General features: G+C 44.9%; 1 protein-coding gene across 2 annotated transcripts in view; it reads left to right on the forward strand.

Annotated features, from left to right (window-relative positions):
* The window catches only part of PAMR1 (peptidase domain containing associated with muscle regeneration 1), a 58366-nt gene that overhangs the window by 14598 nt on the left and 20537 nt on the right, over positions 1-23231 (forward strand). For both annotated transcript variants that reach the window (XM_069784701.1, XM_069784702.1), the window contains exons 4-6: positions 4825-4939; positions 10074-10291; positions 14261-14368. In XM_069784701.1, the coding sequence (XP_069640802.1) occupies positions 4825-4939; positions 10074-10291; positions 14261-14368 (441 nt within the window). The remainder of the gene's footprint in view (positions 1-4824; positions 4940-10073; positions 10292-14260; positions 14369-23231) is intronic.

Raw genomic sequence — 23231 nt, forward strand, 5'->3', positions numbered from 1 at the left:
CTTTTGCGTGGTTCTGCAGTACTTCAGAGGCAGGGTAGGATGGGCAGATAGCGCTATTGTCTCTTCCGCTCTTAAAGAGGGGCATGGGGGACGGTCATGATCCCAGCACACTCCCGAGCTCCCCTGCTCTGGCTCTCACGGCTCTCTCACCTTTGGCCTTGACGGTAGGCTCAGGCATGCAGAGACTGCAAGTCCGGAAAGCAGCCTATAACCGCGCCAGGTGCTGGCCTGCAGCCTCACAGCTATGTAGCTTTGGGTCTGGAGGGCGGCCAGCAAGTAGCCTTTGAACAACAGCATGCGCTGGCTGCTGGAGCAGCGGACGTGCTGACACAACCCATTCCGGAGAGCGAAGGAGGCGGCATCTCTCTTTGGTACCCGCACACAGGATCACACCTGGAACTTTGCAGCCTGCGCCGGGCACCTCCCCAGCAACAGAGTGCCGGTCAATCCCGGGAACAGAAGGGAGCGCAACCCCAGTAACCGGGTGAACGTAATCCATCTACTTCATCCTATAGTGCAAATGCTAGCAAGCCCACGGACGGCCCGCAGGACCTGCCCCGACCAAGCTGCACGCAAAGCTTCACGCCGCACGGGGTCGGTGGCTGCGGGGACCAGCGTTGCTGCAGCGGCCAGAAAGGAGGGCTCCTCCCGGCACAGCTGCCCCTGCAAGGCGTCTCCGGCTGAAGCGTCTTCCCGGGATTTCACCTCCTCCCGTCCAGCGAGGCCCGCCTCCGCCTTGCCCCGGCGCCGAGGCCAGCCTCCCCGCAGACCTCACGCCACCGCCTGAACGCTCTCGGGGCGGCCGCCCAGAGCCGGAGGGGCGGGCAGGCAGCCGCCCGCACCCGGCAGGGCCCCGGGGCGGACCCGCCGCCCGGGGAGCGCCGGGCTTTGTCTCCCTCTGGCGGGCGGCGGCAGGCGTCGCCGCAGACCACCGGCCCCGGCCGCCGCCTCCCGCTCCCGGGGCCGACCCCAGACGGCGACGGCGAGCGGCTCGGGCGGGCTCCGCAAGCCCCTCGGGCTCCATCTCCTCCCTGCCGGACCGCCCGAAGAAACCGCCCCCGGGCCGGGCGCGGCGGGGACTCCCCTCCCGCGGCGCAGCCTCCCGCCGCTCCGCGCCGCCATTTCCCTCAGGCGCCGCGGCGGCGGGGGCGCTAGGTGGCGCCCGGGGGCGCCGGCGGAGGAAGGCGGTGCCCTGCGCCCGGCCCGCTCCTGTCAGCCGCGGGCGCGGAAAATGGCCGCCCGTGTGGGCGGGAGGGGGCGAGGGGAGCGCGCAGCTGCGGTTTAGCCTATGGGCGGGATTAATGCCCGCTTCACACCGCGCTGCCCGGGGGGGGGGGCAGGCCCCGGTTACCCCACGGGCGGCCCCCGCGGCCTCGGGGTGCCCCATCCGGCGGGGCAGTGGTCAGGGGGCTGCCCGCAGTTGTGAGGGCGAGGCGAGGCCCCGGGGACTGCCAGCGAAAGCGGCGATGTGCCTGGAGGGCCGTGGCACGGCAGGAGCCCGAGGGGCGCCGGTTGCTGGCACAGCCGGACGTGTGGACGTGGCTGAGAAACGGCCAAAGGACACCGGGTCATTCGGTAAAAGGAGAAATGGTATAGGGTAGCCCAAAGGAGTGCTACTAGGAAAAAGCCGCGCTGAATAGAGTTAATTGGGTACTGGGACGTTTCCGGATGGGACTGTTAATTGGGTTGCCCTAAAAGGCACATCAGAATCTAAAACCAGAAGACAAATGACCCTGCGGGACCCTTTCCTCCATACCCTGCACTCCAACAGCCTTTGTCAAGCTCCGACCGTCGTGTCGCTTGAGAACACATACTCCATCAAAGCGGGGGGAAGGTGGTGCTATCTAACTGCCGTCCTCAGCCTTGCTGTCCCATTGTGGTCCCTGTGATGAACAACAGTACTTGCAGTTTCAGAGACTCTGCAAACATTGGCGTTTCACGTAATACTGGTGGACCAACAAGCAACATGTAGCAATGAGGCATGATAAGTGACAGCTGCCTTGCCGTATCAGCCTGTTTCTGAATACCAGTAATGTTTCTACTCTCATTCTCCTCTGTTCAGTCCTCTTGACCTTTGAAGTAGCCCCCGCATCGATGCTGTAGCACTTGAACAGCAGATAATGAGTTCTTACCGGTGGTCTTCTCAGGACCTCTTCCTCCATCGACCCACGGGTCTCCGTGGGCTACAACTCAGAGGTCTCCTGAATTGTTTTCTTTTCTGTTAGTAACAAGCCTTAGAGGAAATCTTACTGTGGCCCTGAAAGCTGCCTTTTTTCAGGAACAGGAACGGAACAAGGATGTTGACACTCCGCCAAAGTGGATTATTTTTTTGTAAATGAGGCAGAATTTGCCAGCATTTGTGTTCAGGATGTAAATTATTTTTGAGAGCTTTCCAGGTCTCCTGCAGATTCAGAATGGGAAGAGAAAAGACTCTTTTGATCAACGGATGATTGAACTGTTGGTCTGGGGAGTCAGCCTGACTTCTGCTAGAAGGGCTGGAGATGCAAGAGCACAGATCTGATGTGATCGCAAAGGTGCTTCGTGCAGTGAAGGGCGGTAGCAAATCTGAGAACGTTCTTTTGGAGGCAGTCATTGAATGGCTCCTCTTTAGCCTCTGGACCACCTGCTTTGCTGGCCAAACCTACTTCCTTGGCACCAGTGTTCAGAGAGTTCAGGCTGTACCACTGCGAACAGAAAAGTGCGTTTAGTATGCCATGCATACAAGTATCTCTTTGCACCAGTTCTGTGGTTTTCCTTTGTTAAAGGCATTGGAAACTCAAAAGCCCTTCGGGACGAAAGGGAAACTTTCTTTGAGGTGGTCCAAGCCCCCTGTCAAACCATCTGAAGATTTCTAGCAGCTTTGTCTCAGGTTGTTTTTGAGGCAGGAGCCAACGGCAGCACAAGGTCCTGTTCCTTGCTGTGGGAAGGAGCATTATCATGTGCACCACAGCAGATCCTGCTGTACTCGCTGAATCCTAATGTGGTTGCTGGGCACAGTCATTAATCCTTGCCTTTTACAGAGGGAACTAAGCAAGCCACAGAGGAGGATGAAACACTTTTGAGGAACTCTTCTGAGCAGGATTTCTGTTTCCTTGGGTCCTGCTTAATTAAGGGTAACTGAGGGTAAATGAACAAAGGGTATTTAATTTGAGCAACACTTTCTTAAGAAGAAAGAGGAGTAACTGACCTACAGTTTTTCACATTTCCCCATAGACCAGATGCAGCAGGACTGATTTCCAGACACTAAGATCAATGGGAACCACAAATGCTTGGTACTTCACCAAATCAGGTCACTGTCACCCTCTTTTCCCAAAGGAAGGAAGGGCCCTGAGGCGAGTGTTAAAACCCACCATTTCAGTAGGAAACATTCATCCTGTGTTACTGGATAAAAGTTTAGTGTTCCTCTTTGGAAAGAGATGGAAGGAGCAGGGCTTTCTGTTGGACTACAGAGGTAAAAAGAAGCGAGAGAGTTGCTGTGGAGGGCTTTTGGGTCATTCGTCTTTTTACTTATTATCTGTGGTGTGCAGCCTATCAGAGTCCTTTGGTTCAGTAATGCTGTTAGCCTCAATTGCAATTTCTGGGTTATGGGTACAGCCTCATCCCCCAGCAAAGGAACAGAAAGCTTACCAGGGAATGTAGCCATGTGCAAGACTCCATTTGGAAAGATGTAGTCAGGAAAGTAGAAACCGAGAAATTAGCTCTGTTTGGTGCGTAATGATTTAACTGTGCAATTTGCTAGCACTTGCATTTACAGATCACAGAAGGCTCTAAAAAAATCAGTAAACAACTTTCCTTCTTCCACAGAGGAAATTACCATTAGCCATATTTTATAGCTGGGGGAAAGGGAGAGGTTACCGAAGGTGAGAGAACTCTCTGGGCTAGAAATGTTCAGCATCCAAGATGAGGAATTAGGATGAATATCCCTGGACAGCTGCCTAGGGACAGCTGCAGGATAGCTGTGAAAAGATACTGCTTCCTCATTGTGTGAGCTTGTCTGCTGTTTGTTCAGGTCATTGTCCTCTGATGGTTGTCTCAAACTGGGCACAAATGACCAGAGTACTTCGTCTTATTCTGTATGGTGAAAAGCTGAGAGCGACACAGGCAGAGTGGGACAGGAGGAGAGGAAGGGTAGGAATGAACCTGAGAGAAGGGATGAGGGGTGTGTATTGTTTATGTGTTACATTGAGTCATTGGTGGAGGAGCTGTGATGGCTATGTCTCCATTGGCATGGTGGTCTTAACATGTAAGGACGATGTGGTGAATCCTGAGGACAAACAGGTGTCTTCTCTAGGAATACATCAGCTGTTTTTCCTCCAAGAGTCTCTTGTGAAGGACTTGAAACTATGATGTTGGGTGCAACAGCCCTTCCTCTCATTGTCTCACTCACTTGAGCTAATTCAACTGTTCATTGTACCTTTGGCACTTTCCCACCAGCTTCCTCATCTTCAGTGATTACACATGTCAACATGAGATCCATCAAAACTGTTCTGAGCTGGAGTGTCAGCCAGGTGGGTGGGTGGGCTAATCAGGAGTGGGGCAAAAGCTGACAGAAATGGTTTCATGGGGCTGTGTTGGAAAACAGGGAGAAGCAATCAACTAAAACTTTTCTACATGTGCTCCTAGGCTAGACAATGCTCTAATGGAGTCATAACTCTTTATAGCCATTGTGTGGCTGTCCCATTATTTTATATACTTTGTAAGAAAGTGTGTATCTTCCTAAGCCACCCTGACTTCTCATTCTGGTGTTATTCCTACATGTGTTTTCTTCAAATGCCTCTTGAAGGTCCCTCACACAGATTTTTTTTTTCTTCTTTTGCTCCTCAGGGTGCGGGCAGGTTCTTCAGGCTTCTAGAGGTCAGATTTTGCTGGAGGGTTACCCACTGAATGCACGATGCGAATGGACTATTCATGTTCAAGCTGGGTTTAATATTGAATTAAGGTAGGTCATACTGACTTTTAGCCAGCACTGGTTTCAGGTGGACATGTGTATAACCAAGAGTCAACCAGGGTCAATAGCTGGGAGCCCTGGGGCGGTGAAGGTACTGCCACCACTTTGCATTTGCTACCTCCGCTCTTTTCCCTGGTCTAGCTTGTGATGGGCAGCCACTGCACAAATCACCAGTACTGTGCCTTCAATTCCCATTTAGGACAGCTGGATGCTAAGGAGAGTTTCTCAGATATTGGGCACAATGTATCTCTCTAGAGGCCTCTTCAAGACCTTGGCACCAAAGCACCCAGTATTTTCTGAAGAGTTTACCAGGCTGAACTAAGACATTCTTTGAAGCAAAGCTGTAGGAATATTTTGATATGATGTCTCATGCCAGGAGAGAGTTGCCCATGGGACCAGCCTTGCATTTAGCCTACATTTTCCCACTTTTATTTTTATTTCTCTCATTTTACCAGCCCTGTCCTCTACCAGCCTCAGTTATTCCTCTTACCATTCCTATGTCTGGAGGATGTGATTGGTTCTCCTGCATGTCATCACTCCTCTGACCTGTGTATGCTTAGACCTGTTAACCCAGCCCTGCTGACTCAAGCTCACAGTTCTTGATTGGGTATCCTGCCTAGTGCAGGAGAGCCCCTAGATGGGGTAATTAATACTGTTTTCGTGTGTGTGTATCAGGGAACTCACACATGCAGCAGGAAGCTTGGCAGGGGATTGTATTCAAAACTCACTAGCTAATATAATAAAAACAGTATCTAAAGCCTTCACATCAATATTTCACCAGCTTTGGAGTCCAGGCGAAAGAACTATACTAGATACACAAACAGATTCCTTCCTATATGTTTAAAGAGAGAGTTAATACTTAGTAAGAGGAAGAGAAATCAATTGAATAGAAGAAAAAGAGCTTGTGACATTCCCACACTAATGCCCCTTTTTCAGACTTGCAAACTCAAGCCTATTGTGTAGTTATGAGCAACTGCAATTATTGCCTGGATAGTGTTGGAGCCTCTTGACTCTAGAGAAATGTGCAGGAGACACAGGGAAGCAATGCTGTGAGGAGGAGTTTTATGTTCTCGTGGCACAACGTTGCATCAGTCTCAGCAGGTATGAGCTGTACCTACCTTGTTTTTAAAAGACGTTGTTGGCTAGGTGTATGATTTGCACAGCACAAGCTCAGGGAGGTGGTAAACTGGTATTTTTTCCATTTCTGAACAAGGCTTTGTCAATTGTAAGGCTTAAAAAGTGCTTCAGGAGCTACAGGTGTCACCCTGTCTTCAGTTTTATGGGGGCAGGTGTGAGAGTGGAAAGGGATCCTGTGCATGCACATCACTAGTGAATGCACCCATCTCTGGGTAAAGAGTTGACAGCCAGGTGGCACCAGGCACAAGGTACAAGAAAGGGAGGAAAGGCTATTGTAACAAAGGACACTAGGTTGAACAGCAGTACTTGCTGTGGCTGCTCTAAGAAGAGTCTCATTCATTTTCAAGGCAGAGGAATGGGGAGTGCTGTAGAGTAAGCTAACAGATGTACTAACTCTTTGGAGAAATCAGACCTCCATTCCAGACCCTGAAGGCCACCTAAATGCATGCTAGGAAGATGTTAGTGTCACATGAGATCTGTATAGTTCACTCCATTTACCTGTGCTGTTACAAGATGCAAAACTTTAACATGAGGGGCATCCTGCAGAGAGTGCCTTTCTCTTTTTCCCAGTGTCCATCCTTCCTACAGTCAAACAAACACAACACTAGGCATCTCCTTGATGTGACATAACGTTACATTCCAAATATGAAAGTCTCCAAGAGGGAAGCCTGAGCTACCAACCTTCTATTGTCAGCGACTACATTTATTTGAGCTGGGTAGCACTGGAGAAGCCTAAAGCCCTATGCCCAGCCTGAGCTGAGCTTGATGTCTGGGTGCCTAAAGATCCCAGCAGATGACAAGCACTTCTAGGGAAAGATCAGGAACTGTCCTGAATGTCCACATTTAATCCTGCCACCCTGCAAATCAGGAGGCGTAGAAGGAAGCCTCCAGGGCAAACACAGAACATGAGGACCTATATCTACCTCACATAAGGTAACCCTAGAGTGTGTTCTGAATCAGCTGAGTTTTTCAAAGTAGACTACCTCAAAGCTGCCTGTTGAGGTACTTCAGCAGTTAGATACTGTGGAAACTGGGTACATTTAGCCTAAAGCTTCTCCTACACAGAAGGGCAGGTACAACTAAGCAGGCCACCAGAGTCTTCCTCCTGGGTCTGCCATCCATGCTGAATCGTTGCCTTCGCTGCATTTTCATATAAACACACTGATCCCCTCTGTGGGTGCTACCTCTAAGTTGTAACACACAACCACATTGTGCTGAATCAGCACAACTGCTAACAAACAAAATTCTTTCTTCATTCTCTCTGTGCACAGATCCTGTTTGCTGCTGCTCTGATGGCTTGCGAGAGCAGGGAGACAGTGTAATACAGAAGGGGAACAAAGCAGTTTGTCTCTGCTTACATAAGGCAGGAAGAGTAAAACTCTCAGGAGCACAGATAAATCTTGCCTTGCTTCAAGCTGTGCCATGCAGTCCTTTGGGGGTTGGCTAAGCAGAGCTGTTTTGATAAATAGCGCCTAGATTGTGGTGGTAGTTTGTTTTCTATGCTTTTTTCCAGCCTTGTTTTTCTTTGGGTTGTGGTGTATAGGCTCCCTCAGCCTGAGCCATGTCAGGGATGTCGTACCACAGTAGAAGTAGCTCACAGCTTTCAATCATTTTCTTTAATGCCTCAGCAGAGATGGAGTTTTAAATATTTTCCTTTGGCTAGAAGCTTTCCTCAGAGAGGTGGGTGAATGTATTCGCACTGCAGACACTGATGGAATCAAGCCAATCCTTTGCATTCCATTTTGTATCTGATGACCTATAGCACTAAATTAGCATGCCTAGATTCATAATATCCAAGAGAATTATGATATACAGTTTCACAGGTGAGGGAACTGAGGTTCATTACATTGCCTGTACTTGTGATTTAAACAGCAATGGACCTCGTGGTCTGTAAAGGGTCCTGTCAACTGGGCCATAGCCAAGAGGTTTTGAAAAGCTTTGGCAGATTTCCTGACCTGCCAGTTCTCAGTCTTAATCATGGGATCCCATGTCATCAGTACAGTGTATCTGCTTCTATGCTAAGTTAAATAAAATGCAAATCAGACCCCCCTATGCCTTTCACTTCTTCCACTCTGTTTTCATAATTTTTTAAAGCAGAGAAAGTAAACAATTAAAAACAGTGTTCTGTGTGTGGCTCTCTCATTCTGTACCTTCACTCTGTGTATCTCTTGATATTCTTTGTTCAGAGACACACTGCTAGCCAGTTTACCTTTACATCTATAAATAGTACTGCTCCTATTACATGGTGGGTATCCCAGAAACTTTCCCTCTGTACTTACACACATACTTAATTTTAATCAGGAATGTACCAGTTCAGAGAACTGGTAAATATTTTTAGGATTGAGTCAGGATAAAATGTAGCCTGATAAGTGTGACAAGGATGAATGGGTTAATTTGTGTTGCTCTATAACTTCCATAAGGGTAGATCCCTGGGGTATGATCCACCAGTGGAAGAATGTTTTGAAGATGTAGTGTATAACCTGATGCCTGTGAGGATGTCTTTGGCAAACCTGACAGAACTAGAATTCAGCTCATGCATTTTAAGCAAAGCTAAGTTGAATTAATCTCTCTCTAACGCATATTTAAATTAGATGTCATTTTTTTCTTATTCTACATTCCACCAGATGATTTAAAAAATGGGCTCTGCTCCATTGGTGTAGCTTCCTACAACTGCTCATTCATGTAGTATACTCCCGATGCTCTAAAATCAACCATATGATCTAAACAAAAGTGACTGAGTGAAGAGGCCTCTTAAGTCAGCTCATGAGTCATCAAAGAAAGGTCATTTCACATAGTATGTGGGCCTCCTTAACATGGGGGCCTGAGTCCCAAGAAGAGAAGAGCAGGAAATAGGCTCCAGTACTCTCTTGCCTCTTCAGACTGTGAGATCCAGCAGCAGATCCAAAATTTGTCTCATCCCTTTGGTGTGAAAATGCAGTCTTTGTGAATCACTAGGCCCACACTGGAATAGGCAATGTGGGAGATTTAGCCTAATCCTAAATACACATATCTGCGGCATTAGGAGTTCTCAGGAAGATTGAGTAGACAACAAGTTTCATTTATAGAATGTTCTGCTGAACAGTTAGTAGCATGGCCTCTCCCAGGCCCAGATCTTCTCATTCTTATCTGCTGTACCAATGCTGGGCCCAGCACCCCTGGCCATTGCTCGTTCTCCAGAGGCACTTGGTGTTTCTCACTCTGTTTCTCATTCATATTCTGGTGGGATGCTTTGGCTCTGTGCCCCACTGAATTCAAACAGCAGCATATAACGTTGCTGTTAACGAACAAGAGCCTCATGCAGTGGCTGGATCAAAGCTAGGAAAGACAGACAGTGTGGGAAAAGTCATTAAATATTTCCCTTCTGCACTAACTCCTGTCCCTTATTTCTGCCCTCAAAAGAAGGGCAAGTGCCAGACATTGGGGGTTTACTACCATTTTGCTTTCTAATGCAAAACATGCTGTAGTGTTTCAGATTCCCTTTCTCTGCCTATTTCTGCCTCTGTTACATCCCCAAGCTTTCCTTGTACCCCTAATTGCTGACTTCTGAACGTCACAATGTAAATAGCTTTTGAGCCTTGGTCTTTGATGCTGTTACTTTCAGTATTTAGAACTTTATTTAGGGGAAATAGAACAATTTTTAGCAAACAGCCATGATAGAAATATGCCCCCTAGAGTGTCTGATCCTAGATGAAAATTCTAACATTGTAATTTGGTTGGGGACCTGATGCATGTGAACAGACTGTATGACTTCAATTTAGACTTCCCTGTTCTGCCACTTAAATACTCTCTGGAGCAGCTATGTAGATTTGACCTCGCTTCCAAGGATCATGGTGCAAAAGTTGAGACGAAGTGAGGGGGACTTCATGTGATTAGGGAATTCTTGATTCATTGAGGGGGGGAAGCAGTAACATAACTAAACATCCAAATAAATCAGTCAGGGTGCACAGGTGAGAGTACGCAGTCTGACTGTGTGTCCTTGTTCCCCAAGATTCTCCATGCTGAGCGTGGAGTTTGACTACATGTGCCAGTATGACTATGTGGAGGTCCGTGATGGGGACAATTTGGACAGCCGAATAATTAAGAAATTCTGTGGAAATGAGAGGCCACCTCCCATCCGAAGCACTGGGTCTTCACTCCATGTCCTCTTCCAGTCCGATGGATCCAAGAACTTTGATGGATTTTATGCTGTCTTTGAAGAAATTACAGGTAAAATAACCCAAAAGTGGAACATGCCACTCATTCTCATTAATTCCATTTCACTAATGTCTCTCCCTGTTTTGCCTCATTAAAAGCTTTCATGCTGTGTTGCCAACAGCAACTTACACAACGTCAGTGCAGGGAAGATTCAAAAGCCGTCAGATGTCATGTGAACGTGAGGCTCTTCTAACAAAGACTGAATTCCTTCTACCTGTGTGAGGAATAAGCACATCAGCCAGCACAGAAAAAACTGCTGTTTTGTGAGACTTTCCTGTTTAAATCTGAGAACTAAGACCACAGAAGGAAATAGAGGAAGGGGCATGTGTATCTGCAATTGCAGAATTGCTCAATGCTGTGTGCAGGAGCAGAGTCACTGTCTCAATTAGCAAAAACCTAATGCAAAGCCTCATAATTAGCTCAGTGAAAATGCCCTGACATGACTCTTGTGTTGGCTTATGAATCATACTATTAGGGTTTAAAAAAAAAAGTGTGTACAAAGGACAGATTATTTTCTTCAAGGAAAAAAAAAAGGCATTCCCCATTCTGTGATGAACTCGGTGTTATGAATGACAGAAGCAGGGCTCCAGAATTCCTGTGTTTTTGTTAGTCCTCAGTGCTTGAGTCCCCCACACTGCTTTCCGTTGTTTCTTTCTGGCTGCAAAATAACATTGAAAACGTAGCTGGCTCCTCATTTTGCCATTGCATTTGAAGCAGCCTCTACGCTCTTCCTGGATCTTCCTTGTTTAGCTATGTAGGGAATTTTAGTCAAATCTATCCACAGTACTCCTGGCACAGAAGGCTAATCAGAGTGTGCTGCTTTGCCATAGATAAACCCTGCAGGATCTATGACTCACCAAAACTTGCCTTTCGCACACCTTGGTGACCCGCATTTCATGAGGTCATGCAAGGGTATACCTGGCTAGGAAGTTTAGTTATTTTATATAGTCCTTATATAAATACACAAACCTACAGTGGATCAGCTGTTAACAATGATTAGGGGTGTAACTAGCAATCTGAAATCTGCATACTGCTAGAGGCAGTGCCTATGCCATTTCTTAGCCTGCCTTGTTCTTCGAATGTTACCTTTAGTACCTGTTAGTAACATAGCAGGAGCAGTTAGCTATTGATGTTTCGCCTGGGCTTACAGCAGGAGAGGTGATATAGAACAAATGAATGTGGTGTGGGCTATGTTGCATAAGGGCTGCCTACACTCAGGGAACTAACATTTTCCATATGGTGCAAGCTGAATTGATTCTGTTTTCTCTGCCCAGCAGGGAACACTTGGTATTCAAATTCTGTTGAGCACTTTACTTCCGCCCCATTTTTAGTGGTAATTATTCTGAGGCTGGGTGGTTGCAAGTGTGGTAATCCACACAGAGCACGTTGCAAAGGGCTTCTTAGAGTTTGTGAGGAGGTCTTATTGTGCACTTTATTATGAAGCTGTTCTGGCCTAATGTGTAGCTGCAGTGAAAGGCTTTTAAAACACTCCTAGTGTCTTTTTATGTGAAGCATTAACCTGGCCAGCAGGACAGTTTAGGAGAAGAATATGGTGTGCATGGGGCAGTGTACAATTGAAAGCAGGGGCAGCACAGGATCGGAAGCTCTGGCAGCACATTACAAACTGAAGCATTTCCCCTGAAATTTCCCTCTGTGCACAGCACTGTGGAAAAGCCGAGGTCTCCGGAACAGATTGCACGGGACTTGCTAGAGCAATTCCCTGTGCTGCAGGTGAGAGCAGCAGCACTTGTGCTTACAGGATGTGGACCAGGACATGGAGGAGATCTGAGGTCCCCAGCACCTTAGTGGTGTAATGGAGAGGACGGAAGAAGCGTCTTGTGCTGTCAGAACTGAATTCCTTCCCTTTCTGTCTTCCTTTCCTCTGAGCTCTGTGCTGGCTTACAAGTCACAGCTTGCTGAAGCAGTGGCACTGACTGCACAGAGGTCACTGGTTCAACTGCCAGAAAGGTTTTGATTGATACAATATAAGCTGCAAAGCCTAATTCCCCTTTAGGAAAGGTCACTGCATGTGTAGTTATTAAAGGATGAAACCACACAGCCTGCTGCGCTGTCTGGTCTGGAAGCAGGCGTTAGGTTCCATCCCATGCCAAGTGTCAAATGGGAACCAGTAACTGGCATGAGTGACTAGAATTTACTCAACAGACTTCAGATGAGAAGGATGGGAGGCCAGATGGGGAGGCATCAGGGTCTCTTAGGGATCTGGATATGCTGGATCTAGTTAGATGAAAGCCTGTTATTGAATTTCAATAATGCTTTACTTTCTGTCCCCCCAAGCTAGTGATCTGTGACACAACAGAGGGGCTTTAACCTTTTGTAGTACTGTCCCATGTTGCTTGACTGAAGCCAGGAAATCAAGACTCTTTTAAAAAAAGAAAAATATGTAGTGCTCTTGAGTATCAGGCATTTTCAAGGACAGTATCTGGCACTTAACCTTGTTCGCTTGACATACTTACTTTTACAGAATCATGAGACAAAGCTGGGGCAAGGACAAAGCTGAAAGTTCACTGGTTTCAAACCAGTGAGTACAAAATATCAGTCTGTACAGGCTCTTCTGCTTCTCCTTCCCTTTCTCAGTGATATTTTATGTTAGTTGGATACAGTACAATTGCCACATATACATTCCTTTTAACGAATGTATTACTGTCCTTAGTCAGATCTTAGTCTTCAGTGAGACCTGGAAGATACTCATTGCCCAGCTGTGTATGAATTGCTGTTCCATCACCACATGAAACCTCCAGAGAAATCCATATGTGGCATCTATATATTTCTTGCCTCTTGCCATCTGGATATAAGAGACTGAGAGATTATGCTTCAAGTGAAGTCTTTGCAAGGAAAACTGCTGATTCTGATATCTGTCATTCTGGACTGCAGCAGAGAGAATACTTTAAATGTAATAGTGCACAACCTCACCATAGGTCCCCCAGGGTGGGTTGCTTGTGGTTGCAACATTCAATGGCTGGTACAAAGATGCATATTTCTGTTATAACCAAAGTAATCAGTGTATTTAGTGTGGAAGGACTGAACTCAACTTCTGGTATGGATCCAGATGTGAACTTTGCTGCAGCATCTTGTTTTGTTAAGATGGACTTGAAGCAGAGCATCAGATCCTGAACTCTTCAGGTGTTGGAGTTACTTGAATCTTAAACTGGATCTAAATCTTGAGATTTTTGGCTCTACTTTCTGTCTCTTAAACCCCATACTCAGTTTGGAAAATAATCTAAGTGGAAATGATTTCTTTGTATTTTTGAGAGTAAATTGTTCTTCTCACTCATCTCCCCTTAGACTAGGCACAGAAAAAAGCATGTATGTTATTGCACAGTGAAATTTGCTGATAATAAATGGCGCAATTACACATTCTGATATTAATTTATGCTAATATGTACAGTTTGATGTGTATCACTGCTAGATTTGTGGTGCGCAAGAGCTTCCCCGGCAGACTTAGGGTCATTGTGACCATTCAGAGCTTCCTGATCCCAACACCAAAGAAGTACTCTTCAGGGGCAAAGCAACTCCCAAAGTCTGGGATGACAAGATCCAAGACCCAAAAAACCCCCCAGAACCATGGATCCCAGAACTTATCCCTAAACTCTGGGATAAATGGCAGGAGAAATGTAGGCTGATATTAAACTTTAATTTAGGCTAAGCTCTAAACACTGTTGGAACTTGCTGTAAATTATTTTTCTCCCACAAACCTTTCTCACCACTTGACTACAATTGAAGGAAAATGGTAAGAGTAAGTGATGAATGCTGGGAAAAGAACTGCCCATCCCTGTAACATCCCCTCTCCAGCAAGTAAGAAAGAAGAGCAGAAGACTTTTTGACATGTTAGGCCCTTTATTGTGTCTTCCTAACTTTTAACCAGCATGTGCAATTTACCCCAAGACACAACAATCATGAGAAAAAATAGATAGGATGCCCATCTTATGAGAGACCATGAACGTTCTTGCTTTTCTTTTATAGCTTGTTCTTCATCTCCATGTCTTCATGATGGAACGTGCATTCTAGACAAAAGTGGTACCTACAAGTGTGCCTGTCTGGCTGGCTATACAGGGAATCGCTGTGAAAACTGTGAGTACAGGCACTGTGTGTATGACCAGCCTCCAGGGTTGTCACTGATGCAGGTCATTAATTGTTAGGAGTGTCATTGATATGTAGGTTAGGTCTGTCCTAGTGCCAGAGAATGCACTCATCTTCTTGTGGCATTTTTTTAAGGCATGTTGCTTGCAGTTTATGAAGATTACTACTAAATAGTTCTGGAGCTTTATATCTATGTGTAAAAAGGTAAAACAGAATTGGGGCTGGGAGACAGTACACAAGGAATCTTGTAATGAACTAGCCTTATCAGACAGAGATATACATGCCTGCTATTTTCCACTGTGTGGATCAGCTCTTCTCTTCTCAAAGTACATGCGCGAGCTAAGCTCTGCGCTTGATGCTCTAGCCAGAGCCAGTCCTAGGAGGTTTGTCTTCCCTCACAGCCATCTGAAAGGTAGAGTTCTGGCACCATGAATGACAGAGACTTGGGATCAAAACAAATGAAAAAGGGCCAATTCTGTCCATATCTGTGTTGGTGGTCCTCACTGTACGTATAGTCACATACCTGGTTTTGTCCTACCAAGTGAATTGTAAAATAACTGGGTTCAAATGAGTTCAAATCAATTGTCTGTCCTAGTGATTTAATTCTTCGTGCTTGAGCAAATGTCTTCTTCTAACAGGGCTTGAAAGAGCAAGAAGGAGTAAGAATTGTGGAATATATGCTACAATAAAGGCTGTATCATCTCTACTAGCTGAAAAGAGCATTGTGCAATATTTAAAGTCACTGAGCTAGAGCTCCAGCTGACTCTGGAGGATTTCAGTGATACTAGTGAAATCCACTTGGGATCATATTTGGCCCAAGACAGAAAGCATGGCTTACTGTGCCCTGCTGTGGCATTACTTCAGCCGTAAGGCACACAATGCCTTGCCTGTTTCCAGAGTTTTCAGTTCTATGTTAGAGCAGCCAATATACACCAAACTACTTCAAAATCTTTTCGCCACATGTGCCATTGCCAGGAGTGGATTTCTCTCCTGGAATTGCTTTTACTTCATCAGGGGAGTTAAATCATAGTGACATGGTACCTCCTTGCAGGGGTGGTTTTGAGATAAAAGACCTTTCGATTTCTACAGATCCAGAAGTAGCTCAGAAGACTTGACTTTTCTCCTGGCAGACCAGAGGAGAGGTAGTTTTACATTTTCTATAAGCCTGAAAAGGTTTTGGTGCTGAACAGCATGCCACATTCTGCCAAATTGCATAGATTCCTGGTATGTTTTCTGTGGGGAAGGGCTTGCTGAAAATTGAGGGTTCCTGACCTCAGGGCTAATGTGGCTGGCTCTTCTGCTAACAGCCTCTTTCCTCTGAGTAGTTGTTTGTCAGGTCACTTAGGGACTGGAAACTCCCAAGCTCATTGCAACTGCTCAGTGAGATTAGTTCCACTCCTGTCTTGAGGAGAGAGTTAAAAAAGGGAAAGATTCCCATCTGGTTTAGAACCAACCTAAATTTCAAATTAATTAAATTTCCAGCAAACCTCAACCCTGGTTTTGGCAGGCCTTACACTACAGTCAAGGCAAGAAATGAAGCTCACATTCTTTTACTAGTTTTCTTTTGTAATTCCAGTGTAGAAACCTCACCCATGCAACACACACAGCAAACAGAGGAGTTAGTCGATAAACACTAAGAAGAGATTTCTGTCTTATTGTAAACAATGAAGGGTATAGGTAGTAACAGAATAAAAGGGACGAGACACTTAAAAATATATACAGTAAGTTTTTTAACTTGACAGAAATCCTGTAGTTTGATTTGTGAGGGAACAGTTTAGGTGGATAAAATACTGTTACTTTATGATGTTTGCAGCTGTATGCTTGCCTTTTGCTTATGCTAGGAAGTATTTTTTCCAGCACCTATATTGCTGCCTTCCATAACATAAAGCTTGACTTTTTTTCTTCTATGTGAGTAGCAAACCTTACACTGGGAAAACATCATAGCAAGTCTCTGTTCTCTCTGTCTTCAAAGTTTTTTCTTAAGATATTTCCTTCAGTTTTGCGAAAACATATCCTAAGTATTTTCCAGTGTATAGGGGGAAAAAGGCAGAAAATTAAAGTTTGATTTGTTTTTTAAGAGCAAAAGGAAGAACTGGAAAAAATATCTGTGGCTGTAATTCTTTACAAATTAGTCATGTAGTTTCCTGAACAGCATTGCAGTTTAAATGTTAAAGGGAGATTGTGTCATGCTCAGAATCTTTCTGTCTGTTAGGTCTTGCAGCAACAGTGCTGTCTTGTGAGGTGGAGCCAAGGGAAATAAATTTATTTCTGCAGAAAACAATCATAAAATGTTCCATTTTGGAATATTGAATATGACTTTGGACACTATGAGGCTGATTCTTTCAGTCTGGTTTTCTTGGAGGAAGTCAGGTGCAATCCCATTAAAGTCAATGGATTTATGTTGATGAAAAATAGGTATAAGAGAGAAGAAAATTAGAGCCCCTTAATGTTAAAAGCATATAGAAGATTTGAGGTGGTGCAACAGAAGGTATTCAGAGAGGTATGAGGGTTTTAAAGAAATCCAAGGGTCATACTTCAGAGGAAAGGAGACTGAGGGATTATCTCATTGGGGAATAAGTTAAGGCCAAATTAAACAAATTCACTAATGGACTTTTCATGACAGAATCAGAAATCTCTAAGTCCCTCACCATCCCAATGCAGCTGTTTCTTTTTGTCTGTTACCAAGTTTAGTTTTAAAGATGTGGGAATCACTGCTGGAATTACAGAAATCACCCTAATGAGATAAACCGCAAGGAACCTATTTTTCCTCTGTTAAACTAAATTCCATCTATTTAACAGCATGATCAACGTTGGTCAAGCTGCTTTCCTGGGGTACTATTCAACCTCTAATTGCTCTGTCAATTACAATTTGCGATATTAATAAAATAATTAAAGGCACAGGTTGTGTATAACTAGCAGTCTCTTTTCTCTTCTACTATGGCAGCCAGGAAATTTTCTTTTTGTTTACAATTTGAGGGGCTAATATAGTGATTTAAAGGCTTCAACAGCATGAAGTGAAATGCAAGCATGTATCTTTCTAACAGCTGGTAATATTTCAATCAGTCCTGTTTCAGGGCAAGAAATATTTTATCTAAATATGTCTGATTTCACTCCAGAGACTCTTAAAAATAATCTATATAAAATTATAAAACAAATGCTGACCAATAGAGTGAGATCTTTCCTTCTTTATTCTGCCCTAAAACACAATAAAGACAAGTCCTAGAGACCAGCAACAAATACTTTCTTACACATAAGCAAGTTTTGTTACGATGATACAGTAAGTAGAGGAAACTAATTCCTATTTTAAATACTTGGGTTTCTTTCTGATCTTAAACTGAATTTGTAGTATACCTGCATATCCCTCCCAGTGACCCCTTAGCCATGCTGACATGACTGAGGTCAAACGCGGGCTTTTCTGTCTGACCTTTGTGGATTTTAATGCAAATAATCCTGCAGTCAGAGGCATTAAAAGAAAAACCAAAACCAGATCATCTTGTTCTTTTAGCCTGCAATACCCTGAAACAGAGCAGCAACTTCCACAAAAGATGCACATTACGGAAAAAAACAACTGACTAGTGGCCTCATCCTGGTGCTCTGCATGCTAAAAAGCATCCACTCAAGTATCAGACTGTCAATGACTCTGTACAGCATGACAACTACTTGTTCAACTCAAACGAAGAGAGGTCTTTTCCAAAGTCCCAGTGTTGAGTTTGCCTGCTGAAGATGCAGCTGTAGAGACGGTACTGCTGGTACCCCATGGCAAATGCTCTCCCCCTCTGCTTGTCCTCCTCCTAGGACAGGGTGTTCTGACTCAGGAGTCCTCCCAGGGCTTGCTGGCCCCAAAGCAAGAGACCTTGACCTCATCCTGCCCTGAAATTTCCTGTTACCTTTATTTCAAACAAAGCCAGGCAAACTAGAGTTCCTACGCAAATAAGAGGAACTTGGGCTGAATGGGGAATTCAGGGCTCAGATTCGATTTCCATTTTTATTCTGTTTCTCGCTCCTGTCTGCCAAGAAGAAGAGGGTTGTTCTGCATCCTAATGAAGAGACTGACTAAACTGCATAAACTAATTCCTTGCTGTAGCCTTTGATGTTGCTAGGGCTGGCCTTATTATGTTCCAACAGACCTCTGAATATAGCTTTCAGGCCCTTCCCCACTGCTGATATAATCCCCTTCCATCCTTCTTGGCTCCATACAACTGTAACTTGGGCTGGTTCTTAGGGATGCCCTCACCCTTAACGGACTGACTGACTGATATTTAAGATAGGGAGAAAGCATTAACACTCTCCCACCCCCTGCCTTGTTCTGCTGTGGAAGAAATGAGCCTAGCTGTCAGTGCTTGGCATAGGCTAGACAGAGTTTTAATCCCAGCAGAGTCTAAGATGAGGCACTGGGTAAAGGTTCTGGACATTAAACCTTGTTTTCTTGCCTAACCATGGACATGTAATGCAGACTCTTCTAAGGGAACTCTTGGAGTTTTTTAAAATTCTGTCAGAAAGATTCTCAGGAATAGTTTTCAAGGAGTGCCATAATCACTGTCTATAAGCACAGGTATGTATTGAGCCATTTGCAGCCCACATGTGTTAGACCATGCCTATGCTGCGTGATTACAGTGGAGAACTTCAGGTATAACCAAATGCCCCTGAGCCCTTTCTTGCCACTCTGGCCTGGAAATCAGTCCTATTCTGGTTAGGGAAAATGTTCCAAAAAGAAATATGACTCTTAATTTCCCTACTTTTAGCCCTGCTGTTGTTTGTTGAGTTTTGCTTATTTTTTCCAGTGGAAAATAGCTAATTACAGCTTTTTTAAAGGGACAGAGTTCTTCCCCGCTTGTGTCAAGGTGGCTTTTTTGGTGTCTATGTCAAATAGATGAGATTAATGCCACTCTTTCTCCGTCACATTTCTACTATCCTCCCTATAAGCTTGCATGTATAGGGTGGGAAGTAAGAACCCAACTCCTGCTGCTGCCAAAGCACATATATACCTGGAGCTGCTAAGGAGTAAAGACTAGTGGCCTTTTTTCACTATCACAATCCAAGGGTTCACGTGCCTTGAGACCCACACACTAGCAAAAACCTTTAACTGGAATGTGGCAGTTCTCAGGTTTTGCAGACCCATTAGAGGTTACAGGCTAAAGTTTAATCCAGCACCATCCTTTAGCCTGTGATACAGTAACCCTGTAGTGTGAACACAGGCAGGAAGCTCTCAGACGTGGCTTGTTCTCCAGAACCTTCTTGGGACTCCCTCTGAGAGGCAACGTAGTATTGCTACTTGTGCCTTGAGCACTATTACTTGGTTAAACTGCTCTTTATGGGCAAGACTGTTAAGAAGGACAGTTAGTTCAGACAGGGTGAGATAATCCTGCAGTGAAGACATGGCCAGTGCAGTCATACGGGATGCTTCATTGACCCACATTTCTCTGCAAAGCCAGGTAAGATAATAGTACTGCAGTCCTCAGAGAAGTTTTTAATAAGTCACCTTCAGAGTGCAGTTCTGATGGGATAATGCCCTCTTTTGTTCTCCTGAGCTGGTCAGAAGAACATTGTGATGCTGGCTAGATGTTTGCTAGGATGTTATCCTTGCTCCCCCTTACTGCTCCACAGTATACTCCTTTCCAGGAGAATCACGTGTTTACGAGGGCAAGGTGTGTATTGTTTAGTGCCTAGCGTGTGATTTTGAAGGGCTTGTCTTGAGATAGAGGTAGCAATTTCTGCTCCCAGTTTTCACTTCAAGTGTATTTCCTGAAGGTTTCTCCCTTGGTTAGAAGGATGCTGGAACTGTTCACACAGCAACTGCCAAACCACCAAACTTTATGTCTGGTGCTTTAAGGTAACCTAACATCAATTTTGGGTTGCCTTAATTCACCAAGTGATAAACTAAAGCTGTTCAGCTCCTGTTACACAAACAGCCAAGATGCACCCATAGGAGGACAGAAACACCTAAGAGAAAAATGGGGTTGATGGCTGAGGATGGAAATTGCTACAAACATCTGAATCAATCACCAAACAATTGCTGCTTGTGAATCATCCGGCAGAGAACTGGTCCCTAGGACTGCTCTTTCCTTCAGCTCTATCAATACGACTGTTGGATTGGGCAAGTCATGCAGTCTCTGGGAGGAAGTTGCTCATACAGTTTAGCAGTGTTTGATCTCATAGTATTTTTATAGTGTTTTGAAACTCCAGTGAGTAAATGTAGCTGACAGCAAGGCTGAAAGAGACAGGACATCTGTCTGCTTTATTGACAACTCCTCTTGTCCCTTTGTTATTTTCTCAGTGTCTATTAACTAGACAGGATTTTTTAGTTTTTCAGAAAGTGAAATGTGTCTGGTAAAAACCCATAGTATTCTGCCCAAAGCATAGCCCCAGGCATTGCTATCATCTGAATAAATCAGAAAATGTCTCTTTGTTAACATAATCCATCCAAGGATAGGCTTGCCATAGGAAAAGCGGTGTATTTCTAAACCACATTAAATGGATTCATAGGGAATCTCCACTTGCCCCACCCCAGAACAATCCTGAGGTTTTTCCTCAGTCTGCTAACATGCCTAAGAGATAAAACCATCCACAGCAGTCTCCCTGGTATGACTTGCCATGTAGAAGGATGAATCAGTATTGCAGGAGGACAGGTTGGACCAATCTACATTCCAGGTACTCTTGGATGGGACAAAGATACTTTTACCTGTCATTTCATCACTGAATCACTTAGGAGACTAAGTCTTCCTGACAGATCTGCTCTAATGGATGGCATAAATCAGCTCTTCAGCACAGAATAACTGCATGCAGGCCAAAAAAATAGTCTGCTCCACTGGCACACTTTAGGCTCACCCCCACCTTTTGCAAAGATCACAGACGGCAGGGGGCTGGTATACAGTCGTAAGTTGCTGATGGAGGTGTCTTCTGCCTCCTAGCCGGGGGGGTGGGAGATGTATCTTTTGATTTCTTTGGAGCTAGAAAAATGAGAAGGGCCCAGAGTAGCTTGTAGATTTGGGGTCTCTGCCTCTAACCACTCCTTGTCCTCTCTGAAGACTACTGATACACTGTTCATAGCTTCTTGGGTGCAAGCATACAGACTGCATGTTCTTGCAGTGCTTTGGGGTAACCTTAAAGCTACTTTGAAAGTTTGCTGTCATAACCAGTATTCTTAAATGCTGACAGTTTCATTCTTTCCCCCCCCGCAAAGTTCATTCAAAGGCTTCATTCCTCCTTGAGGATTTTACACTCAAGCATCTCTGAGGCAAGCTACCTTACACACTTCCCTTTGTTGCACTCATGGGCATGATTTCACTGTCTTCCAGGCTGTTTGCAGCTGATACAAAACACTGCCAAGGCAGAATGGCCCCAGGCGATAGGAATGATGACACAACCAACCAGGCAGTATCCCTGCACTTGCTCTTTCTTATGGCTCCCATACTCCTCTTTGGTTTCTTCAAGAACTCAGGAACTGCATTTCACAGCCAACCAAATTGCCCTGCTACTTCCTTAGTACTCTCCTGCTTTTTAGTTCCCTTAATTTTCTTTTTCCCTACACTGTCATCTCAACACTTGGTAATTTCTATCTCTTTTTCTTAAACAGGCAATGCCAGATCTTCCCTTCTGTCTGAAATCCAGCTCAGATCCCTGCAAAAGGCTGAATAAACTATTCTGTCAGCTATGCTAGGGTGAATCTGTATCATTAAATGGTGTTTTCCTGTTACAGTTAATGCACATACACAAACATTGTTTCAAAGCAATATGCATTTCTTTAGACTGTCTTTTTCATCCAGCATTGCCTGGGCTTGTCCCTGTGTAGCTGGAAAGCTGACATCTCCAAAATTAAACACCTCAAGATGATTTACTCTCCTTCATAATTTGGTATAATAATGAGCATATCAGCTTCTCTTTTGCCCTACAATCTTCCCCCTGAGCAGATAGTGCTTTCCTCTGCAGTGTGATATTGTGATGTTTTCCAAGGGACACACTGGGGAACTTATTCTAAATATTAGTTCTTGCCACTGATAGAGAAAGTGAATGTTGAGGATCATTAGGATTTCACTCACTCCAGTATCCCATGCACAAACAGGTCCAGTTGTGTAATTAAATAGGCCATCCAAGTACCAGAAAGGTTGTATCCAGAGACACAGCTTTCTAAGGGCTAAGAACAATGCTGATAAAGATCAAGTGGCTAATTGTAAGCAACAACCTCCAAATTGCCTCCAGATGAATAAATCACAGTGGGTGATCCAAGCATATTTTCACATGGATACAGTCTCATTCACAGAAGCAGGGAGCTGGAAAACATCAGGGGTGAGTTCCAATTGGCTGGAAGGGAATGAAAAGATTTGGATTTCAGTAGGGATTATGTCATAGTTTTGTGTAATTATTCCTAGCTGGTGGAACCACTGCAAAAGCAAAGAGGCCCAGAGAACGGGACTGGAAGTCTACTATCTCTGGTACTTGGGGTTGGCTGATCGATCAGCTGCTCTTGTTATGATTTCCTTTAACATTTCCAGGATTAATGTGAGGACTGGCAAAATGCAACAATGAGAGGAGATTTGAACTTCCAGGACTCTTTCATGGGGGATAAATTAAGGCTAAAAATCTTTGTGGTGAATTGTCTGTCCCAGCATTTCTGCCCGAGCTTGGCTGGAGCTGGGCATGGAGCTGGGAGAATGTGTCTTTGGGCATCTAGAGAGGCACAAAGGAGAGTGGAGAGTTTCCTCTCTGTTGAAACACAAGTGAGTGAGGGCAGAAATAGTTTATCCAAAATCCTCCCTTGCTAGTAGCCTGAATGGAAGCTACTGCAATGAAGGGGGGGAGGGGGCACTTTTGGGGAATAATCCTTGTTACCCCTCCAGGACTTGTATTTGATACTGAA

This window comes from Haliaeetus albicilla, chromosome 5 (genome assembly GCF_947461875.1).
Source record: "Haliaeetus albicilla chromosome 5, bHalAlb1.1, whole genome shotgun sequence".
Classification (NCBI taxonomy): Eukaryota; Metazoa; Chordata; class Aves; order Accipitriformes; family Accipitridae; genus Haliaeetus; species Haliaeetus albicilla.